Here is a 20,025-nt window from a genome sequence, read left to right as displayed (position 1 = left end):
CAACAGCGGTCCAGGAAGGTTTTCCCAGGGCACACAGAGCTCTGGCCAGAGCCAGTACTCAATCTGGGCAGCCTGGTTTCAGAGCCTGTGTTCTCAACCGCTGGCTCTGGTTCTAGTACTCTCTGATATCATCATTTTCTAAAAGGGATACTTTAGCAGAAAACTCAGACGGGACATCTCAAAATAAAAGTCATTTCTTAAAATTTACTTTTCGGGTAGTATGAAAAACTCTTTTTTCCCCTTTTGCTCTGATTTTTGTAAACCTCCATTGGCCTGCAAAGCAGGACTTGATACTCCATAAGTATAATTACGGAGAATTTGGACAAGTATAACATAAAAGTGAACCTCAGCCTATCAGGGTAGGGACACACAATGGATTGTCTCATTAGAAAGAGAATAACACATAAGTCATAGAATCTTCAAGTTGAGGTTTTCAGGTTCAATCAGCTCAAGCCTCTTCTGAGTACAGAAATCCTTCTCCACGCGGTCAGGTTTTGCTACAATGGACACGCCATTAGGAATTCTCTATTCATGATTCTGCTCTTGACATATCTGCACAGACATCGTTCTCTGCTTTCCATCACTTCCCACTGGTAGAGCGAGGTTTCAGAATCGTTCCTGCTCCCCCCACCCAGCATAATCTGTTTTGTGCTCTCTCTGTCTCTTACAATGCAGGAAAGGAATAAATACAATAGATAGAGCATTGGTAGAGTAAGACTATCACCTCCTTCACCATGAGCATTTTGCTTTCTTAATGCAACCTAGGATTATATAAGATTTTTTTTTTCGGGGAGGGAGGGAGATAAGGCAATATAGCATTACAGAGTGATTAATACAATACGGATCATATTTTAGATTCAGATGCATTTAAGCCAAGCCTTCAGTCTCTCTTTCATATACGTGCTGTTGCTAAATTGTATTGCTCTAATGCCATACTAGTAGTCTTGGCTTTTTGAACCGTACTGGATGAACATGGAATTATTCCTCTTATCTATCACCCTCATAGATTCTCCTCCTGGTTCAAGCCTGGCCAAGGACATTTTCCACTGACTTCCCAGAATGCTTAGGGTCGCTCTCAGCTTGTGAGACCCATGACTTGCTCTTTATGAACCCCTAAGTGCTCACAAACCAACTGAGCAATAGCCTGGAACCACTCTCCAATTCTTCAGTCTATAGTTTGCAGCAACTGTCTCCTTCCCTGTAAATAAGTCTGCTTTCCACAGCGTACCGCCGTTCCCCACAAGCAACTAGCAGTCTCATTTTCAGATTTTCTCAAAAGCCTTAGGTCGAGAGAGGGTGAAATTATATCTCTTCCTACAGTAAAAAGCCTCATCTGACTTCCCTTTCCTCACCCACATGCCATGCCTCCCCCTCTTATTTCTAGCTCTGATTCTCTCACCTAACATTCCCTAAGACTGACTTGTTCAATGATCATAATTTCAAAAACATTTAGTGCCAGTGTGTGACATGGCAAGAACAGCAAAAGCAGGTTACAAATGGTAAGAGGAAGAGAGTGCTTTATCACTAGGCGTCCTTGCTTAAATGAGGCTTAATACTTTAAAGACATCGTGTTGGCATGCAACTATCAATTCAAAATTGGTTTTAATTTTTTTAAAAAGGACTGTCAAGCTATTATAAAGGCTCACTGTCTCTTTGAGAGTTACATATTTCCATAGCAAGCATCAATAACAAAGAGGCTTCCTGAAAACAGAAATACATGCAATGTATTCAGGGGGAAATGTATATTGTAATTGTGTCAATTGCTGAAATGTACAGGCAGCAAACCAAGAGAAAAGACAAAATATGTAAAAAAAAAAAAAACCAAACCAGAACTAGAACATAAAGTAGTTGGGGTAGTTAGTGACTAGAATGAAATACTGTATCCTCTCTCTAGTCTAGACAATGCAATTCTAACCTCTCCTTGAAAGAGAAGACTATATATTTGTATACCCCAAACAGAACCCTCACAAAGAATGAGGTGGAATAACACTACAGGCATGCTCAGAGAAGGGCAGGTCACACAGGCTTCTGTCCTACTCCTAACAAGGAGATCACAATATCTGCCCTGGAGACTTCACGAAGCAGTTATAAAACAAATTATAGAATTGAAATTATTAAGCCTAATTCGGAGGGACCTGAAACATTGAAGACAGGAACAAGGTCCGTCGGTTACACATCAAAGCTTTATTGTCTAGCTTGGCCAAGCAGCGGCTACTCCGACAGAATTCTGAAGGAAAGCGCGCGCAGGCCCCTTGTTCTACTTAGTTTTTATAATTTTGTAAGTGGGAAGTACAGAAGCAAAAATTGCAATTGGGAGCCCCTTACCACTATTGGTTATAGTCATATGTCCTTTAACATGATAGGACCACGTTCAATTTGCAAGCCATACAGCCTTTTGGGAAAAACAAAGTTTACAAGCCAACACAATGGTAGAAAGATGTCTCTTTACATATTAAAAGGCATTCCTATATTATCTAGTGTTCATCTGCTATCTCTCTGTTCAGAGTCACACGTGTTAACCACACGCATTTACATAGGAGAGGTAGTGGGGACAAATGCTTGCTCATAGTTATAAGAAAAGGTTTATTTTGGCTTTTCTCTCCCTGTACCTGGCTAGCCATTCACCCCTTTCCCCACAGGCGTGGTGGAATGTCTGGGGATCCATGTTTTCCTCCCCTTTGCATTTACAATACAATGCCAAGGGCCATCCTGACTATGCCAGTCACACAGTACAGGGACTATTCTCACAATTTCTCTGCACATCTTAACCCAAATCAACAAAACGTTTCTCAAGCTTCCCAAAATAGTAATATTAATTCTGTAGCTTTTGGTACTTTACAGCACCTGCGGGTGAAGTGGCTCAGTGGCTCCTCAAAAGCAATTCCAATATTGGAGAGTGATATATACAGTGTTCTCCATTACATACAGTGTTTGCATTACAAGAGATGATAAATTATTTCACAAAAAGAAAGGGAAATTTATCCAATTTAAAGTGAGTGAGGAAATGACACGGCTTAGAGAATGAGAAGGAGAAAAGGGTTATCTCTCCTTGGAACCTCCCGTCAGGACTGTAGGGGCCACTAGTAGAGACAGCGTTCTGTTGCAGAGACTCGGCCCAGCGGGGGATGTGAATGTGCCGCACGGACCTGGGACCTGGAAGCCGACGCGGGGCCTGCGAACACAGGCCCGGCACGCTTCCCCAGGAGGAGAAGGCACCTGTGCCCCTTTTTAGTAAGAACATTAAAAAAATGATTAATTTTTTTTCCATGAGCTTTGAAATTGTGGAAACAGTATTCCTCTAATAAAAAAAAAATGAAACATCTAAAAATATTAAGTTTTAATCATTGCTCCTAGCAGTCAGGATCAGAATGTAGTACTTAAAAACGAAACATATTGATACATGTCTTATTGGGCAAACCATTGTGTTTCAAGTGTGACACAAGTGAGTTAGGTTTGCTTGCCCGTATTTTGCATCAGTGCAGGGCAGTGCCATGTGTGTGTGGTCTGTGGAAGGAAGGCTACAGGTGCTTGCCCTCAGGGCAGCAGATGGCCTTCCTGCTGGGGAGAGGCCACTGTTTGCTACTGTTAGCTGGAGAAGGATCCCCCCCCCCCGCCTGTTTTTGCTGGGGTGGGGGTGGGGGGGAGAGAGAGAGAGAGTGTGTGTGTGTGTGTGAGTCAGGGCTTGGAAGCCCTCAGATTTCAGCCCAGCCTATTTGGCTGGGGAGTGCTGTTTTGCTTTGGGGGCCTGGGAGTCCGGAAGGTGAGTCAGGGTGAGTCTGGGGAGTGGGACGGAAGCGGTCTTCCCTGCCTGTTTGCTGCTCCACTGTTAAGAGACTTTAATATACAGAATGGCCCACCATTTTCTGGCTCCGCTGTTCCTTTACTGTCTCTCTGAATCCAATAAGCACCTGCATGTGCATGGCCACAGCAGCCACGCACCTTACATATCTTCTTAAATGACGCTGTGTGAAGAATCAATTAACTCCATAAAAATGTATGGACTCTCTCCACCTGAACCCACAATTCAATCAAGGGATTCCTCATTTAAATGATAAAAGAGCACTTCAGTATCCCAATATATTTCTCTCTACTTCTGGCCAGAGAGTGGCCATTCAGAAACAGCATTACCCCTCTAATGGGAGCTCCCTTCAGGTTTTGATTTTTACAAGAGTCACCACTTCTCTGTCCACCAACCCTACTTTTATTTAAGCTGCAGAGCGGGTTCAGCCCAATTAGAACTATAAAATCTAAACCTAAAGACTGCATGCAGTCCACAAATCACCCTGCTTATTGTACAAATGGGCTCTACCGCATGGGCAACCAGTCCTCCATTAAATATCCATCAATAAAAACACAGCTTAAAGCTATCTCTTAGATGGAATCTATTATTCCAGAGCTCCTCTAGGCTATAAACACATGAACTGTGAACATAAAACAAAGGGGCCAGAATGAGAGGATCTGACCTATGGACAGATATCTTTAAAGCAGAGGCTTCTGTCAACTGTAGGCAGAATTCCTACTTGAGCTGTGTGATACTCACAGGAAGGTGTAAATAAAGAATAGAAATAGGCCCTGGCCGGTTGGCTCAGCGGTAGAGCGTCGGCCTGGCGTGCGGGGGACCCGGGTTCGATTCCCGGCCAGGGCACACAGGAGAAGCGCCCATTTGCTTCTCCACCCCCCCCCTTTTCCTCTCTGTCTCTCTCTTCCCCTCCCGCAGCCAAGGCACCATTGGAGCAAAGATGGCCCGGGCGCTGGGGATGGCTCTGTGGCCTCTGCCCCAGGCGCTAGAGTGGCTCTGGTCTTGGCAGAGCGACGCCCCGGAGGGGCAGAGCTTCGCCCCTGGTGGGCGTGCTGGGTGGATCCTGGTCGGGCGCATGCGGGAGTCTGTCTGACTGTCTCTCCCATTTCCAGCTTCAGAAAAATACAAAAAAAAAAAAAGAATAGAAATAAAGGGATGGAAGCTGCCTGAGAGACATCAAGCCTTGAGGTCCTGAAGTCCACAGGCTGCTGGGCTTCTGTTCACAGACAAAGGGAGCTGCTTATTCTGCCGAGGACGCTGCCAGAGCCTGGAGAGCGCGCCAGCCACCTGACCACTGACAGCGCCACAGTCTCCACCCAGCAGGGCAGGGAGACTGGTCCCGAGTTCCCCACACTCACCGCTGCAGTCTCCACCCAGCAGGGCAGGGAGACTGGTCCCGAGTTCCCCACACTCTCCGCTGCAGTCTCCACCCAGCAGGGCAGGGAGACTGGTCCCGAGTTCCCCACACTCACCGCTGCAGTCTCTACCCAGCAGGGCAGGGAGACTGGTCCCGAGTTCCCCACACTCACCGCTGCAGTCTCCACCTAGCAGGGCAGGGAGACTGGTCCCGAGTTCCCCACACTCACTGCTGCAGTCTCCACCTAGCAGGGCAGGGAGACTAGTCCCGAGTTCCCCACCCACACTCACCGGCACACTTGGTCCTGGTTCGGAGTGCTGGCCCGGGAGATCCAGTGCCCCCCTCCCCGGGCCTGGTGAGCAGCACGCTGATCTCATACTCCGTGTCTGGGTCGAGGTGCCCGATCTTGTAACTCGTGGAGTCCACTGGCTGCCGGTCATTCCAGCTCCCACTTGCGGTGCAGTATTCCACCTCCCGGGCAACAATGGGCCCGTCTCCGTTAATGGAGTTGGCGTTGAGTTGTATCCACAGGTAGGTGGCCCCCACGGAGGCCAGCTGAGGGGGGGCAATCGGAACAGGTGGTTCTGAAAGGCAAACCCAACAGCCGTCTTTCAGGCCCTCTGGTCTTCGGTTTGGAAAGAGCTAAACGTACATCAGTTATTCAAATACATGAACACTTCTAGAATAAATTGATGGAGAATGATTTTCTTTAGACTATTAACAAAAACACACAGCTAAAGGTTTTCACAATGTTCCAACGTGTGAAATAAACTGTTTTGAAAACCTGAGCTTGCTCAAGTAGGTACTGCCTCCAGTTTGTTTTGGAACACCACTCATTTTTTTTCTCAGACTTCAAAGGATTTTATTTTTCACTAAAAGTAACTTCTTATAGGTCTCTCAAGTGGGAGTACGTAAGCTCTAGGAGGCACTCTATTGCAAACCTCCTTATTGAAAATGTCTTTGAAATCATCAAAGGTGCTAGTTTTCTATATCATTAAATTTTGTTTCCTTATACTTACTATTCCAAAGACATCATCACTTTATAAACATAGCCCAATAATTATAGTTTCTCTCATCATAAACGCGTATTCAGGAGGCCTCGTTTCCCAAGAAACTAGCACAATGGACTCGTTTAGCTTCGGGAGAAGCCAGCAGTGTGGATAAGAAAGTCCACACGGTGGCTGTTCAGGGCGCGTCCAGTAACGAGCCTGATTAAATCGGTGAGTAGAGAAAAGCTCTGAAGCCAAGCACAAGCTCTGCCCAGCATGATAAAACTCTCAGTAATCAACAGCAACCTCTCTTTACCACCCAAGAAAGTCTCTCATCGTTTAAAACCTAGGACTGGCCCTGGCCAGTTGGCTCAGCGGTAGAGCGTCGGCCTGGCGTGCGGGGGACCCGGGTTCGATTCCCGGCCAGGGCACATAGGAGAAGTGCCCATTTGCTTCTCCACCCCCCCTCCTTCCTCTCTGTCTCTCTCTTCCCCTCCCGCAGCCAAGGCTCCATTGGAGCAAAGATGGCCCGGGCGCTTTGGATGGCTCCTTGGCCTCTGCCCCATGCGCTAGAGTGTATCTGGTCGAGGCAGAGCGATGCCCCCTGGTGGGCAGAGCGTAGCCCCTGGTGGGCGTGCCAGGTGAATCCTGGTTGGGCGCATGCGGGAGTCTGTCTGACTGTCTCTCCCCATTTCCAGCTTCAGAAAAATACAAAAAAATAAATAAATAAAATAAAAAAATATAAAAAAAATAAAACCTAGGACCAACTCTTTCCGGATCATTGTCTGAGAAAGAGACGGGAGCGACAGATCATCTTGTTTTAAATAGTATTCCCAGTACATTATTGAGAAGCTAGCTGAATGGACCCTCAGGTACCAAAGGAAGGCGACCCACATGGCACTGCCACTGTGAGTGGCACCATACATGATATTAGGACAGGAGACCATTGTACAAAATAACATGTTTGTATCTTCATGAATCTCCATCTGAGAAAAAAAAACCCCATCAGATCTAGTGATTTCTTTTTTTTTCAAGAATATTTCTGTAGGTGTTTGTGCCTCTTCGGTGTGTTTTTGCTTTTAACTCCTCACTTAGCTCGTATGAATCCACAGAAAACAAAGGCTGCTTGTTGTGTCGTGCTTACAGTGGCTTGCACTATGCGACCTCTGTCTGCTCCATGGCACATGCAGCTGCTCGGTCCCAGGCATGCTTCCTGTGGAACAGGACCACCGGGGAGCTGGTACCCTCTGACCTTGGTCACTGAAATGATGCTAGGTGATACCGAGGCTGACTTAAAAACCAGCAGTATCAGTTGCTTTTGTTGGGATGGTGTGTCTTTGTTATTGTCTGTATTCAAAGTGCTATAAATGGCCCTGGCCATTTGGCTCAGTGGTAGATTGTTGGCCTGGCGTGCGGAAGTCCCGGGTTCGATTCCCAGCCAGGGCACACAGGAGAGGCCCCCATCTGCTTCTCCACCCCTCCCCCTCTCCTTCCTCTCTGTCTCTCTCTTCCCCTCCCACAGCCGAGGCTCCACTGGAGCAAAAGATGGCCCGGGCACTGGGGATGGCTCTGTGGCCTCTGCCCCAGGCGCTAGAGTGGCTCTGGTCGCAACAGAGCGACGCCCCGGAGGGGCAGAGCATCTTCCCCTGGTGGGCGTGCCGGGTGGATCCCGGTCGGGCGCATGCGGGAGTCTGTCTGACTGCCTCCCCGTTTCCAGCTTCAGAAAAATACAAAAAAAAAAAAAAAAACCCAAAAAAACAAAAAAAACCCAAAATAACAAAGTGCTATAAATCATACTGACTTTCTAAAATAGAATATCATTAGCCTAAGTCAAAATAATAAAATACTAATTTATTTTTTATTGACTGATTAATTTTAATGAGAGAGGAAGGGAGAGAGAGAGAGAGAGAGAGAGACAGACAGACAGACAGGAACGTTGATCTGTTCCTGTAAGTGCCCTGACCAGGGATCAAACCAGCAATCTCTGCACTTCGGGACAATGCCCCAACCAACTGAGCTATCCAGCCAGGGATAAAACATTAATTTAATTTGGGGGAATACAAATTTACTAAATATTTTTCCTATTGTTTATAAACTACAACTTTATGCTAACTTTTCATCTTTTTAAACAGTTCTGACTTAACTCATCATGATTTAACATCAATTTATTTCACTATGGTGATTCCTTGAACCAGGACATGCAATGGACCTTTCATAGTACATCCTAAGACATTTATGCAGCTAGACTGAAAGAGCACTTAATTACTTTGAAATTGCACATGCTGCAAGTACTGAAATGCCATTCAAAACACAGCTCAGGGGCAAGGCCACAAAGGTGACTGAGCACAGCAATTCATTCAGGATATTATTATCCACATCTTAAAATAGATGTATCTTTAATGCTTGTTTTCCCCAAGAATATTTTCTATATTTATTCCCTATTAAGAAAACTACCTAATATGTTAAATCAAATGAGAGATTCAACTAGAAGCTGGAAATTATTGAGACAGATATTCAAAAGAAATTATGGATTGCTGGATACATCATTACAAAAATAAGTCAATACTAAAAATTTTGAACACATTTTCCCAAAAAGAAGAAAGGAAGGGAGGAAGGAAAGAAAGAAAGAAGGAAGGGAGGAAGGAAGAGAGAAAGGGAAGGAGGAAAATCTATACTAAGTGATAAAAAGCAATTTAATTCAAGTGAAAGTGAAAAAAACATGATAAAGGTAATAAACCAGCAAAAAAATTATTTATATGCATATATATATTTCTAATCGATATACATATGTGAATGCCTAATGTATATATAATACAATTAAATATGATATTAATATATATGCATATATACATCATTTTGGAAATTATATAAAACATCTTTGCTGTTGATTACAATAAGCAACGTACCAGTGGGAAAGAGGGTGAGGCAGGTGGAGGAGGGTGAAGGAGGGACAGATGGGGATAAAAGGAGACGACTTTGGATCAGGAACACACAATACAATATACAGATGATGTATAATCGAATTATACTCCTGAAACATAGATCATGTTACTATCCAACGCCAACACAATAAATGCAATAAAAAATGAAATAAAAGCAATGGTAGTCATCAATAAGATAAGAGTAATAGCTAAAAAAAAAATGACCTGGGCTTCATTTGGGAAGCAGGAGCCAAATCAGTATGTGACCATAAGAAAGTGACGAACTCGATACAACAAATATTACACGCATATAAAAAAACTGTTACAATATACACAGGTGGCCTAAAAATGTTGTTGTAGAGGTTAAAAAGTAATCCTCTCTAGTTAATACTTTATTGAACTAGTAGAATCCACCATGTTATTTCATTTTTAAAATGAAATGCATGTAAAATATGGCTATAGAATTGTAAATAGAGAAAAAGTCAAGTTTCAGAGGGGAACCATGCCTGCAGCCAGGTGTCACCAGCTGTGGCCACCTGCAGGGTTGTAAAGAGGCCTAGAGAGTTTTATCACTATGAGCCAAGGTACCTGTTGGGTAAACAAATGTTTGTTATGCTTGCTCCCTTGTACTGGGGCAGTGCCTTGTGTGTATAGTCTATGGAAGGCTGGGTGCTTGCCCTCGGGGCAGCAGACTGCAAATTGTGGAATGCCTTCCTGCTTGGGAGGGGCCATTGTTTGCTGGGGAACGAAGGAGTTTTTCCCCCCAGATTGTTTTGCTGGAGAGTTATAGAGAGAGGGAGAGATAGATAGATAGATAGATAGATAGATAGATAGATAGATAGATAGATAGATAGATAGAGTGTTTGGAGGGTGAGTCTGGAGAATGAGTCCAGGCTGTAGAATCAGAGACCGAGTCAGGGCTTGGGAGCCCTGATTTCTGCCCTGCCTGTTTGGCTGGGGAGTGCTGAGGCTGGTGGGGCCTGTGAGTCTGGGTGAGTCTGGGGTGCTGAGGGGCTTCGGAGCCCTGATTTCTGCCCTGCCTGTTTGGCTGGGGAGTGCTGAGGCTGCTGGGGCCTGTGAGTCTGGGGTGCTGAGGGGCTTGAGAGCCCTGATTTCTGCCCTGCCTGTTTGGCTGGGGAGTGCTGAGGCTGGTGGGGCCTGTGAGTCTGGGTGAGTCTGGGTGAGTCTGGGGTGCTGAGGGGCTTGGGAGCCCTGATTTCTGCCCTGCCTGTTTGGCTGGGGAGTGCTGAGGCTGGTGGGGCCTGTGAGTCTGGGTGAGTCTGGGGTGCTGAGGGGCTTGGGAGCCCTGATTTCTGCCCTGCCTGTTTGGCTGGGGAGTGCTGAGGCTGGTGGGGGCCTGTGAGACTGGGTGAGTCTGGGATCCTGAGGGGCTTGGGAGCCCTGCCTGTTTGCTCATCTGCCATTATGAGACTTGAATAAACGGAATGGCCCACCACTTTCCAGCTCCACTGTGCCTTCAGCATCTGCCCGAATCCAATGGGAACCTGCACGGTCGTTGCGCTGTCCTAAGGCAGGAAATTGAGCTGCATGAGGGTGAATAAGAGCCCACTCATTCTTTGTGTTTATGCTTGTCCTGCCAGACTGACATGTCTAATTCACTTATAACTCCCAACAATTACCTTTGCCCTCGAGGCAGTTTTTAAAGAAGTGACTTGTTTGCATCACACTGATCACAAGGCAGGCACGATGCCACAAGATCACGGCACTGGCTAGTCACAGCGAAGCTAACGCAGCACCTTACATCAGAAACCATCGCAAGGCAAAATTTATGTACTAACAAAGATAGTAAGTAACTCAGCCGTGGGCACACCGAGGCTGTTCTGCTGGACTTGATGGTAAACGGTGCCCGTTTTCTACAGAGACACTCCTCACTTCCTGGAGAGCTTCAGCAGGGGCTGGTGAGCACACCTACAAAGAGTTTGTTTCGCCCTGGCCGGTTGGCTCAGCGGTAGAGCGTTGGCCTGGTGTGCGGGGGATCCGGGTTCGATTCCGGCCAGGGCACATAGGAGAAGCGCCCATTTGCTTCTCCACCCCCCCTCCTTCCTCTCTGTCTCTCTCTTCCCCTCCCGCAGCCAAGGCTCCATTGGAGCAAAGATGGCCCGGGCGCTGGGGATGGCTCCTTGGCCTCTGCCCCAGGCGCTAGAGTGGCTCTGGTCACAATGGAGCAACGCCCCGGAGGGGCAGAGCATCGCCCCCTGGTGGGCAGAGCGTCGCCCCTGGTGGGCGTGCCGGGTGGATCCCGGTCGGGCGCATGCGGGAGTCGGTCTGACTATCTCTCCCCCTTTCCAGCTTCAGAAAAATACAAATAAATAAATAAATAAATAAATAAAAGAGTTTGTTTCCTTGTAGATCTCACACCCAAACTCAAACACTGGCCAGACAGGCTAGCTGAAGATCCACGAGAAACCAAAATTCATATGGATCTGCTAGGGCAAATATCTTTTCAAGCAGAGACTTTGGCGCTTCCTGACACCAAACACCTCAGCCGCAGGTTAACACTGCTTGTCACCGAGAAACACTGCCTCTTGAAAGCCGGGGTCACTGACGCTGCAGCCGTGATTTCACAAGAAAAGCGCATGCCCAAGTCAGTCACCTAAAGATGTCATGACTCATTCTGTCCTCCAAGCTTTTGATTCAATATGGGTGTGGCAGAGGAGGGAAAAATAAGTGGGTAGGCATTCAATTTTTCAGAATTTGGAAAAGTTGTACTGACATGCATTCCCGAACGAAGCCCGGCACTGCACTGGAGCAGAGAGTAAGCATCTCCCTATCAGCGGCCTCCTCCCTATCACGGCAGGAACGGGTGCTGCCTGCTTACTAGGTGCGTTGTTCTGAGTGCTGTTGATACACATTTTGCATTTGATCCTCCTGAAAGGGCTGCAGGGTAGGTAATATCGTCTTTTTTTATTTTTATTTTTTAAGACAGAGAGAGTGATAGAGATAGACAGGAACGGAGAGAGATGAGAAGCATCAATCATCAGTTTTTTGTTGCAACACCTTAGTTGTTCATTGATTGCTTTCTCATAGGTGCCTTGACTGTGGGCCTTCAGCAGACCAATTGACCCTTTGCTCAAGCCAGTGACCTTGGGCTCAAGCTGGTGAGCTTTGCTCAAACCAGATGAGCCTGCGCTCAAGCTGGCGACCTTGGGGTCTCGAACCTGGGTCCTCCGTATCCCAGTCCGACGCTCTATCCACTGCGCCATCGCCTGGTCAGTCAATATCTTGTCCATTTTAAACACAAGGAAATAGGCAAAGAGAGGGTAAGCTGCTGGCCCACGCCTACCTCGCTTGTGCTAGGGTTTGAACTACTCAGTTTTTAAGACTGCCTGCATTGAAATATTTGCTGACAAAATGAATAGCTCATCTTTGTAAAAGAGATCAATTTTATGCTTCTGTTCTGCTAGGACAAAACAGCAATGGCCTGCGACAAGTTGTCTAAGAATGTCTTATGGTACATCTAAAGTCCAAATGATTCCATCTGGGACCAAGACTTGCCTTTGCAGCTTAATACTATAAACTCCTCAGCACCTCCTCCACACACACACACACTCACTAAACCAGGTAAAGAAAACTTATTTCCCCCACTTTTTTCCCCTTATCCCCAACCTTCCTGAATATTATGGCTCAATTTTTCAGCCATGAAAAGTATGGTAAGAGAACCTAACTGCAACATTATAAATGTTAACTCAGAATTATCAATACGGCTTGTGTGATATGACTGAGCATTTTTACACTGATGCTGCTTCATTTTTATTAACCATTCTGCTATCATAAAATCCTGGCTGGTAAATATTTGCATTTTAGGTGATTTCCTAGCAGTAAAAAATTTTTCATTCCTTAAAAAAGAAAATGTATAGGTTGCAATCTCTTACCTAGAGTTGGAATAAGAACTTGCCCAGAGCACATTCATTGCTTTGTCTACAACTAACCCAATATAAATAAAATAGTTTCCAAAAATATTGCTCGTGTGCAAAATTTGTACTTAAAATCCAATCCATCAATATAGCCTGTCACGACATTACTGTTCAGAAACATACAAAGGTTCGTTTGAGCTTTAAACAATAATGAACTCAGAACTGTGTAACATATGTACTTTAACAGACTATTCTGGGTATTAAAATATGGTAAATACCTTTAACTACCAATTCTGCATAGTTTGATATTCCAACACCTCCTTCTGTGCGAATCATGCAGCGGTACTGGCCAGCATCTCGTTTCGTCGTATTTACGACACTAAATGAGGCTATGAATCTTCGGGAACTGGTCACCTTTATTTCCTTCAGAGGAGCATCTCGTCCATCAATACCCTGTGTAAATGGGGGAGGGAAGGACATAAAGGCAATATGAGAGGCCACATCGAAACTGTAAGACACCTGATGACATTTCACCGGTGTCACCTCCATGCGGATCTGGATTCAGTCGCTTACTCCCCAAAGGCATCTGTTCCAGAACAACGGGTCAGGAAACTGAAACTCTGCCGTGATCAACAATGTCAAGATTGATGGATGCAAAATGAAGTGTGCAGAAACATCTTGTTTTTGCCCCTTCGAGGTATTAATTATGTTAAAATAGCTCAACAGGAGGAGAGAAAAAGCATATGAAAATATTATTTATTTTGCTCCCAAACAGCCAACATTGGGCCTTTTTATAACATTTTATCCTTGTTTACATGCCTGGTTAAGAAACAAAATTAACTCACACAGTACCCTATTACGGACCTCATTTTAGATATGAACAAATAAACAATTTATCAAGAATTACATTTAAAGAATAAGCAGGCATTGGCCTATTCCCTGTTGGGGAGGTCTGAAGAACCAGCCCATGCTTTGTGATAGTCCTCCTGCATAAACAACACACAGCAGAAGCATATGTTCAGTTACCTGATACTGGAATGCAACAGGAGCAGCTCCTCTCTCTCTCTCTCTCTCTCTCTTTTTTAAATATAATTATCAGGAAAGAGGCTATCTTTAAAATGTGTTTTGCAAGTATTATTATTATTATTATTATTCATTTTTCCAAAGCTGGAAACGGGGAGGCAGCCAGACAGACTCCCACATGCGCCCGACTGGGATCCACCCGGCACGCCCACCAGGGGGCGACGCCCCACCCCTCTGGGGCGCAGCTCCGCCACATCCAGAGCCACTCCAGCACCGGAGGCAGAGGCCACAGAACCATCCTCAGTGCCTGGGCCATCTTTGTTCCAATGGAGCCCCGGCTGCGAGAGGGGAAGAGAGAGACAGAGAGGAAGGAGAGGGGGAGGGGTGGAGAAGCAGATGGGTGCCCCTCCTGTGTGCCCCGGCCGGGAATCGAACCCGGGACCCCCGCACGCCAGGCCAACGCTCTACCACTGAGCTAACCGGCCAGGGCCTTTTGCAAGTATTAAGTAGAAAACAATGAGCAAAGACCTTACAGCAAATGAACAATTCCAACCACTATATCTGTTACTCACCTGGCAACCATTTTGGGTGCTAACGCCAAGCTAGCCTTGTGTGAAGAAAGTAGCTTGCAACAGTGAACAAAAGAAAAGTGGCTGCTGTGCCCATGGGGCTCCAGTGGGAAGTGGATGCCTGAGCATGTCCTCACCAATGGTGTCCTCACCAATGGTGGCTAGAGTGGCGAAGGGACGGATCGGGTGGCTAGCGGAAGTCACAATGTGGACCAGTTTTAGAGAGGGTAGCCATGGAAGGTCAGTTTGAGGAAGTGACATTGGAACTGAGATCTGAAGAAGTAGGAGGTGACCAGGTGAAGGGGGAAGGTGGGAGAGGAAGATTCTAGTCAGAGGAGCCAGTACAGAAGGCTCAGATGGTTAGAAAGGCTGAAGGCCTCAGATGTAGTGACAGCAGCTGGTGAAGCCAAGGAGGGGGCAAGACCTGTGCATTGAGGGGCCTGCAGGTTATATCTAAATGCTTGTATTTGCAGTTATGAAAACACTAACCTATAAAACAATACAACTCGTCTGTAGTATCTGGTGATTTATATTATGCAAAATCCTTAAAGGCTTTTATCTGTGATATTCTTTTTGACAGTATATCCTAATGGACATGAATTTGGGATTCGGACAGACCAGGATATCAAACCTAACTTCAAAGTGATTTACCTCCCTAGAGCCTCCCTTTGCTCATCTGTAATGAGAAAATGATACAAACTCACTTTCATGGCTACTGTGAGCTTTTAAAGATGTATGCAAGGACACTGGCATAATGACTGGCCCCACACATGAGTTCAAGGAGAAAGGCAGACAGACTGTCAAAATACCACCTTTTTACTGATGCTGTAGAACATGGCTGATGTGCAGTAACAATGGATTTGCTAATACTGAAGCACAGAATTAAAAAGACTCACCCACACAGCCACAGGCCACACTAGAAAATCACAAAGCCTCCTGTATGTTGGGAGCTGCTGTAAAACTCACAGGCAGGAGAAACAGGGCTTATATAAGGGAGTGAGCTTCCACAGAAGGGGTTGGGCTGTGCATGCTGAGAGCTTCCTTCCCGGGCAGCTCCTGCTTGGCAGGAGTGCAGCACTAGTACAGTTCCTGCCACAGGATGGAAACATCAGGGGTGAGGAAGAAGAGTTCCACCAACATCATTTTTAGTATTATATATCTAAACAGCTTTGTTAATAGCCTAAAAAGTTTTAAATCAGAATATGAAGTTATATATATACCTTAATTTGTCTTTCTTTGTCCCCTAAATTTAGTCTGAAGAGGGCACCAAGAAGTTAGAAAAACAAAATCAATCTAGCATTTTAATTCCATTATTCCTCTCTGTATTTCACACATTGAGTCTCCTATCCTCCCCCTCAAATAAATACATAATCAAATTCTACCAGTAGAAGGAATATTAGACCTACCGCTCTATAAAATGAAATTATATCAAACTGAAAAAAAATTAATCTCCAGTTTTGAGGGGGGAAAATTAAGTCCTAAAGTAAGACAGATTTCATATCTGTCAGCATTTGTTTAGTTTATCAACAGCAGCAGCATTAACAAAAAGGGCCATTTACTTATTTATTTACTTGTGGCATGAATCTTCTAAGAATACACTTCTCTATTAATCCTGTAATAGTTTTCCTAATAGAATAAGTCTATCTCAAAAAAATGTTTATTCAAAGACTTTTAAAGTATGAACTTACTGATCCCTCACAAACATTCAAGGCTGTACAGAGGACACTTAAGTCTAAGAAAAGCTCCTTTTTGAATTTATGCACATGTTGAGAGGAGTACTACACTACTTCATAGGTGTTAGCTTCATGCCACAGATTTATTCATTTAAATAAAAAGCTTCAAACTAACAACTCTATACAACTCTAATGAGTCTCAGGGAAAAGCTTTTTTATTTATTTATTTATTTATTTATTTATTTATTTATTTTACAGTAATTTTTTTTAGGGGGGGAGAGAGAGACAGAGAGACAGAGAGAGATGGGGGGGGGAGCAGGAAGCATCAACTCCTATATGTGCCTTGATCAGGCAAGCCAGGGTTTTGAACCGGCAACCTCGGTGTTTCCAGGTTTATACACTGCGCCACCACAGGTCAGACTATTTATTTATTTTTAATTCCATATAATTAATCATACAGAAAGTTAGATTTCGTTTTTTAAAGAGAAGTAATACATAGGAGAGAGAAACCAAGTGCTAACTGGCAACCATCTTTATTCAAGAACTATACCAAGTTGGCCCTGGCTGGTTGGTTCAGCGGTGGAGCGTTGGCCTGGCGTGCGGGGGACCAGGGTTCAATTCCCAGCCAGGGCACATAGGAGAAGCGCCCATTTGCTTCTCCACCCCCCCCCCTTCCTCTCTGTCTCTCCCGTCCCCTCCCGCAGCCGAGGCTCCATTGGAGCAAAGATGGCTGGGGTGCTGGGGATGGCTCCTTGGCCTCTGCCCCAGGCGCTAGAGTGGCTCTGGTCGCGGCAGAGCGACGCCCCAGAGGGGCAGAGCATCGCCCCCTGGTGGGCAGAGCGTAGCCCCTGGTGGGCGTGCCGGGTGGATCCTGGTCGGGCGCATGCGGTAGTCTGTCTGACTGTCTCTCCCCGTTTCTAGCTTCAGAAAAATACAAAAAAATAAAAAATAAAAGGAACTATACCAAGTTGAAAATCTGGCTTGAATCTGCAGGTCATTTTCTATTAAATCATTCAGATGTACATGGATTCAAGCATCCATTCAACCAACACTTTAGTAAAAATGTTTTAAGGGGCACATACTCGATTAATATACAGGGAGCACGGAGTTAAAAGAACAATCCCTTACCAAACTGAATTTACAGTTGTTAGAAAACCAGAAAAGTAAGGTAATAGTCACAGCACAGAGCAATGCACTGCCTACTGCTGTAACCCCAGGAAAAGGGGACCATACGGGAAGGGGGCGTGAGGCTTTGCAGAAAAGCTATTTGAGTTCAGGCTTGTGGATAAACAGGAGTTTCTCAGGCACTGACGGAGGAGAAGTGGAGCCCAGTGAGTGAGAACCCTGCAAGAGTCAGAAGCCACGAAAGCATGGAACTATGGGGGCAGTATAATTTATTCTACCTGGCTAGAACAGAAGTGCTTCTGGGAACGGCCTGTGATGTGGCTAGAAAGATGAGCACAATACAGACCACACCAAGGAATATGACAGGTCGAGAATTACCGTTTATATTGATGCCTGGGAAGGAAGCATTTTAGACAAAAGGGTAAAATGAACACATCTATGGGTATGATAATGGACTGAAGGAGAGAGTGTGGGAAGAATATTGAGGGAAATTGATTATATACTTTTCAATCTCACAGTAACAAATGATCAAAGAAGAGATGAGAGAGAAGAATTCTAAAGATATTTAAGAAATAAAGTCAGTAAAAAGTATGTTATATCACAGTAACATCTTTCTTTTCTAGCAAACTATAGGCCCACAAGACAAGAAACATAGCTTACTTGTTATGTGGGTGCACAAGAATTAGAACCCAATTGGTATTTGCTGACTCTAGTAATAATAGCCTCAGTGGGGGAAAAAAATATTTCATAGGTAGAATAGGAATATGAGGTTGCTAAATTAAGAGACATAGTATTCATTTTCATTATCAATATTCTGCACTGTACGTAATTGTGTATTATATGATACGTTTAAGACTTCCAGCACAGTAGGCTTGTTTATCCCAACCTCACCACAGACACGTGAATAGTGGGGTTGTGCTATAATGCGAAGGTGTCACCAGGTGATAAGAATATTTCAGCTTCATGGTAATTTTATGGAATCTCTGTGGTAAAGTGGTTCATTGTTGACTGAAATATCTTTGTGCAGGGCTGCAGTCATGATCCTGATTTGTCAGAGCCGTAGAGCAAATCTTTAAGGTCAACTTAGGGCTGGTAGACTAGTAAGAGTTCTATTCAAAAGCTATCACTGTAGCCAAAACAAAAGAAAAAGTTGTAAGACTCACTTCGGAACTTCAAAACTTACTGCAAAGCTATAGTCATCAACAGCACAGTGTAGTACTGGCATAAGAACAGACATAGACTGATGTAATAAAATAGGAACCTTCAGATACATGGTCAGTGGATTTCAACAAGGGTGCCAAGACCATTCAATGGAGAAAAGATAGTCTTTTCAAACAGTGGTAGAGGGAAAACTGGATATCCACATACAAAAGAATGAAGCTGGACCCTTGTCGTTTACCACAAACAAAAATCAATTCAAAATGGATCAAGTATATAAAATTAAGAGCGAAAACTATAAATCTCTTAGAAGAAAACATAGGGGGGAAATCTTTATCACCATGGATTTGTAAATGCTTTCTTAAATATGATGCCAAAATCACAGGCAACAAAAGAAAAAAATAGATAAACTAGACTCATCAAAATTAAAATTTTGAGTATAAAAAGACACTATTCAAAGAGTGAAGAGACTGCCTGACCGGGCAGTGGCGCAGTGGATAGAGCATCAGACTGGAATGCGGAAGACCCAGGTTCGAGACCTCGAGGTTGCCAGCTTGAGCGAGGGCTCATCTGGTTTGAACAAAAAGCTCAGCAGCTTGGACCCAAGGTCACTGGCTTGAGCAAGGGGTTACTCAGTCTGCTGAAGGCCCGCGGTCAAGGCGCGTATGAGAAGGCAATCAATGAACAATTAAGATGTTGCAATGCGCAACGAAAAACTAATGATTGATGCTTCTCATCTCTCCGTTCCTGTCTGTCTGTCCCTCTCTATCCTTCTCTCTGACTCTCTGTCTCTATAAAAATAAATAAATTAAAAATTAAAAAATATAAACTTAGTGCTTTAAAAAACAACAAAGAGTGAAGATACAGCGATAGAATGGGAGAAAATACTGACAAATTATATATCTGATAATGGATTACTATCCTGAATACATAAAAAAGTCCTGAACTCAATAACAAGGAAAACAAAAACCAAATATTCCAATTTTAAAATGGGCAAAAGACATAAATAGGCATTTCCCCCCAAAGAAGATGTACAAATAGCCCATAAGCACATGAAAAAATGCTCAACATCATTAGTCAACAGGGCAATGCAAATCAAAATCACAATGAGATACCACTTTATATCCAGTAGGATGACTGTGTGAGTATGTGTGTATGCGTGCATGCACGCCTCCCCCCCCCCCCACACACACAAAGAAAGAAAAAAAAATAACAAGTGTTGGTAAAGATGTTCAACAAATGGAATCCTTGTGTATTCCTGGTGGGGATGATGCAGTTACTATAAAAAACAGTTTATCAATTCCTTGAAAAGTTAAACATAGAATTGTCATATTACTCTGTAATTCTACTCCTAGAGATAACCCAAAAGAAATAAAAACAAGGACTCACACAGATACTTATATGACAGCGCTCACAGCAGCATTATTCACAGTAGCCAAAATGTGAACAACAAACGTGTCCATTGATGAATCTACGGGCAAAGAAAATGTGGTCTATCTATGCCAGCGCTTCTCAATCTGTGGGTCGCGACCCCGA

The 20,025-nt window shown here is 44.5% G+C and overlaps 1 protein-coding gene across 5 annotated transcripts in view; it reads right to left on the bottom strand.

Moving 5' to 3' along the window:
• PTPRM (protein tyrosine phosphatase receptor type M) overlaps window positions 1-20,025 on the bottom strand; it is an 899,870-nt gene that overhangs the window by 461,338 nt on the left and 418,507 nt on the right. For all 5 annotated transcript variants that reach the window (XM_066246290.1, XM_066246286.1, XM_066246288.1 and 2 more), the window contains exons 6-7: window positions 13,220-13,394; window positions 5,447-5,740 (exon numbers count right to left, since the gene is read on the bottom strand). In XM_066246290.1, the coding sequence (XP_066102387.1) occupies window positions 5,447-5,740; window positions 13,220-13,394 (469 nt within the window). The remainder of the gene's footprint in view (window positions 1-5,446; window positions 5,741-13,219; window positions 13,395-20,025) is intronic.

This window comes from Saccopteryx bilineata, chromosome 11, assembly GCF_036850765.1.
Source record: "Saccopteryx bilineata isolate mSacBil1 chromosome 11, mSacBil1_pri_phased_curated, whole genome shotgun sequence".
Classification (NCBI taxonomy): domain Eukaryota; kingdom Metazoa; phylum Chordata; class Mammalia; order Chiroptera; family Emballonuridae; genus Saccopteryx; species Saccopteryx bilineata.
The sequence above is the reverse complement of the archived record's forward strand: the minus strand, read 5'-3'. Positions and strand labels throughout refer to the sequence as shown.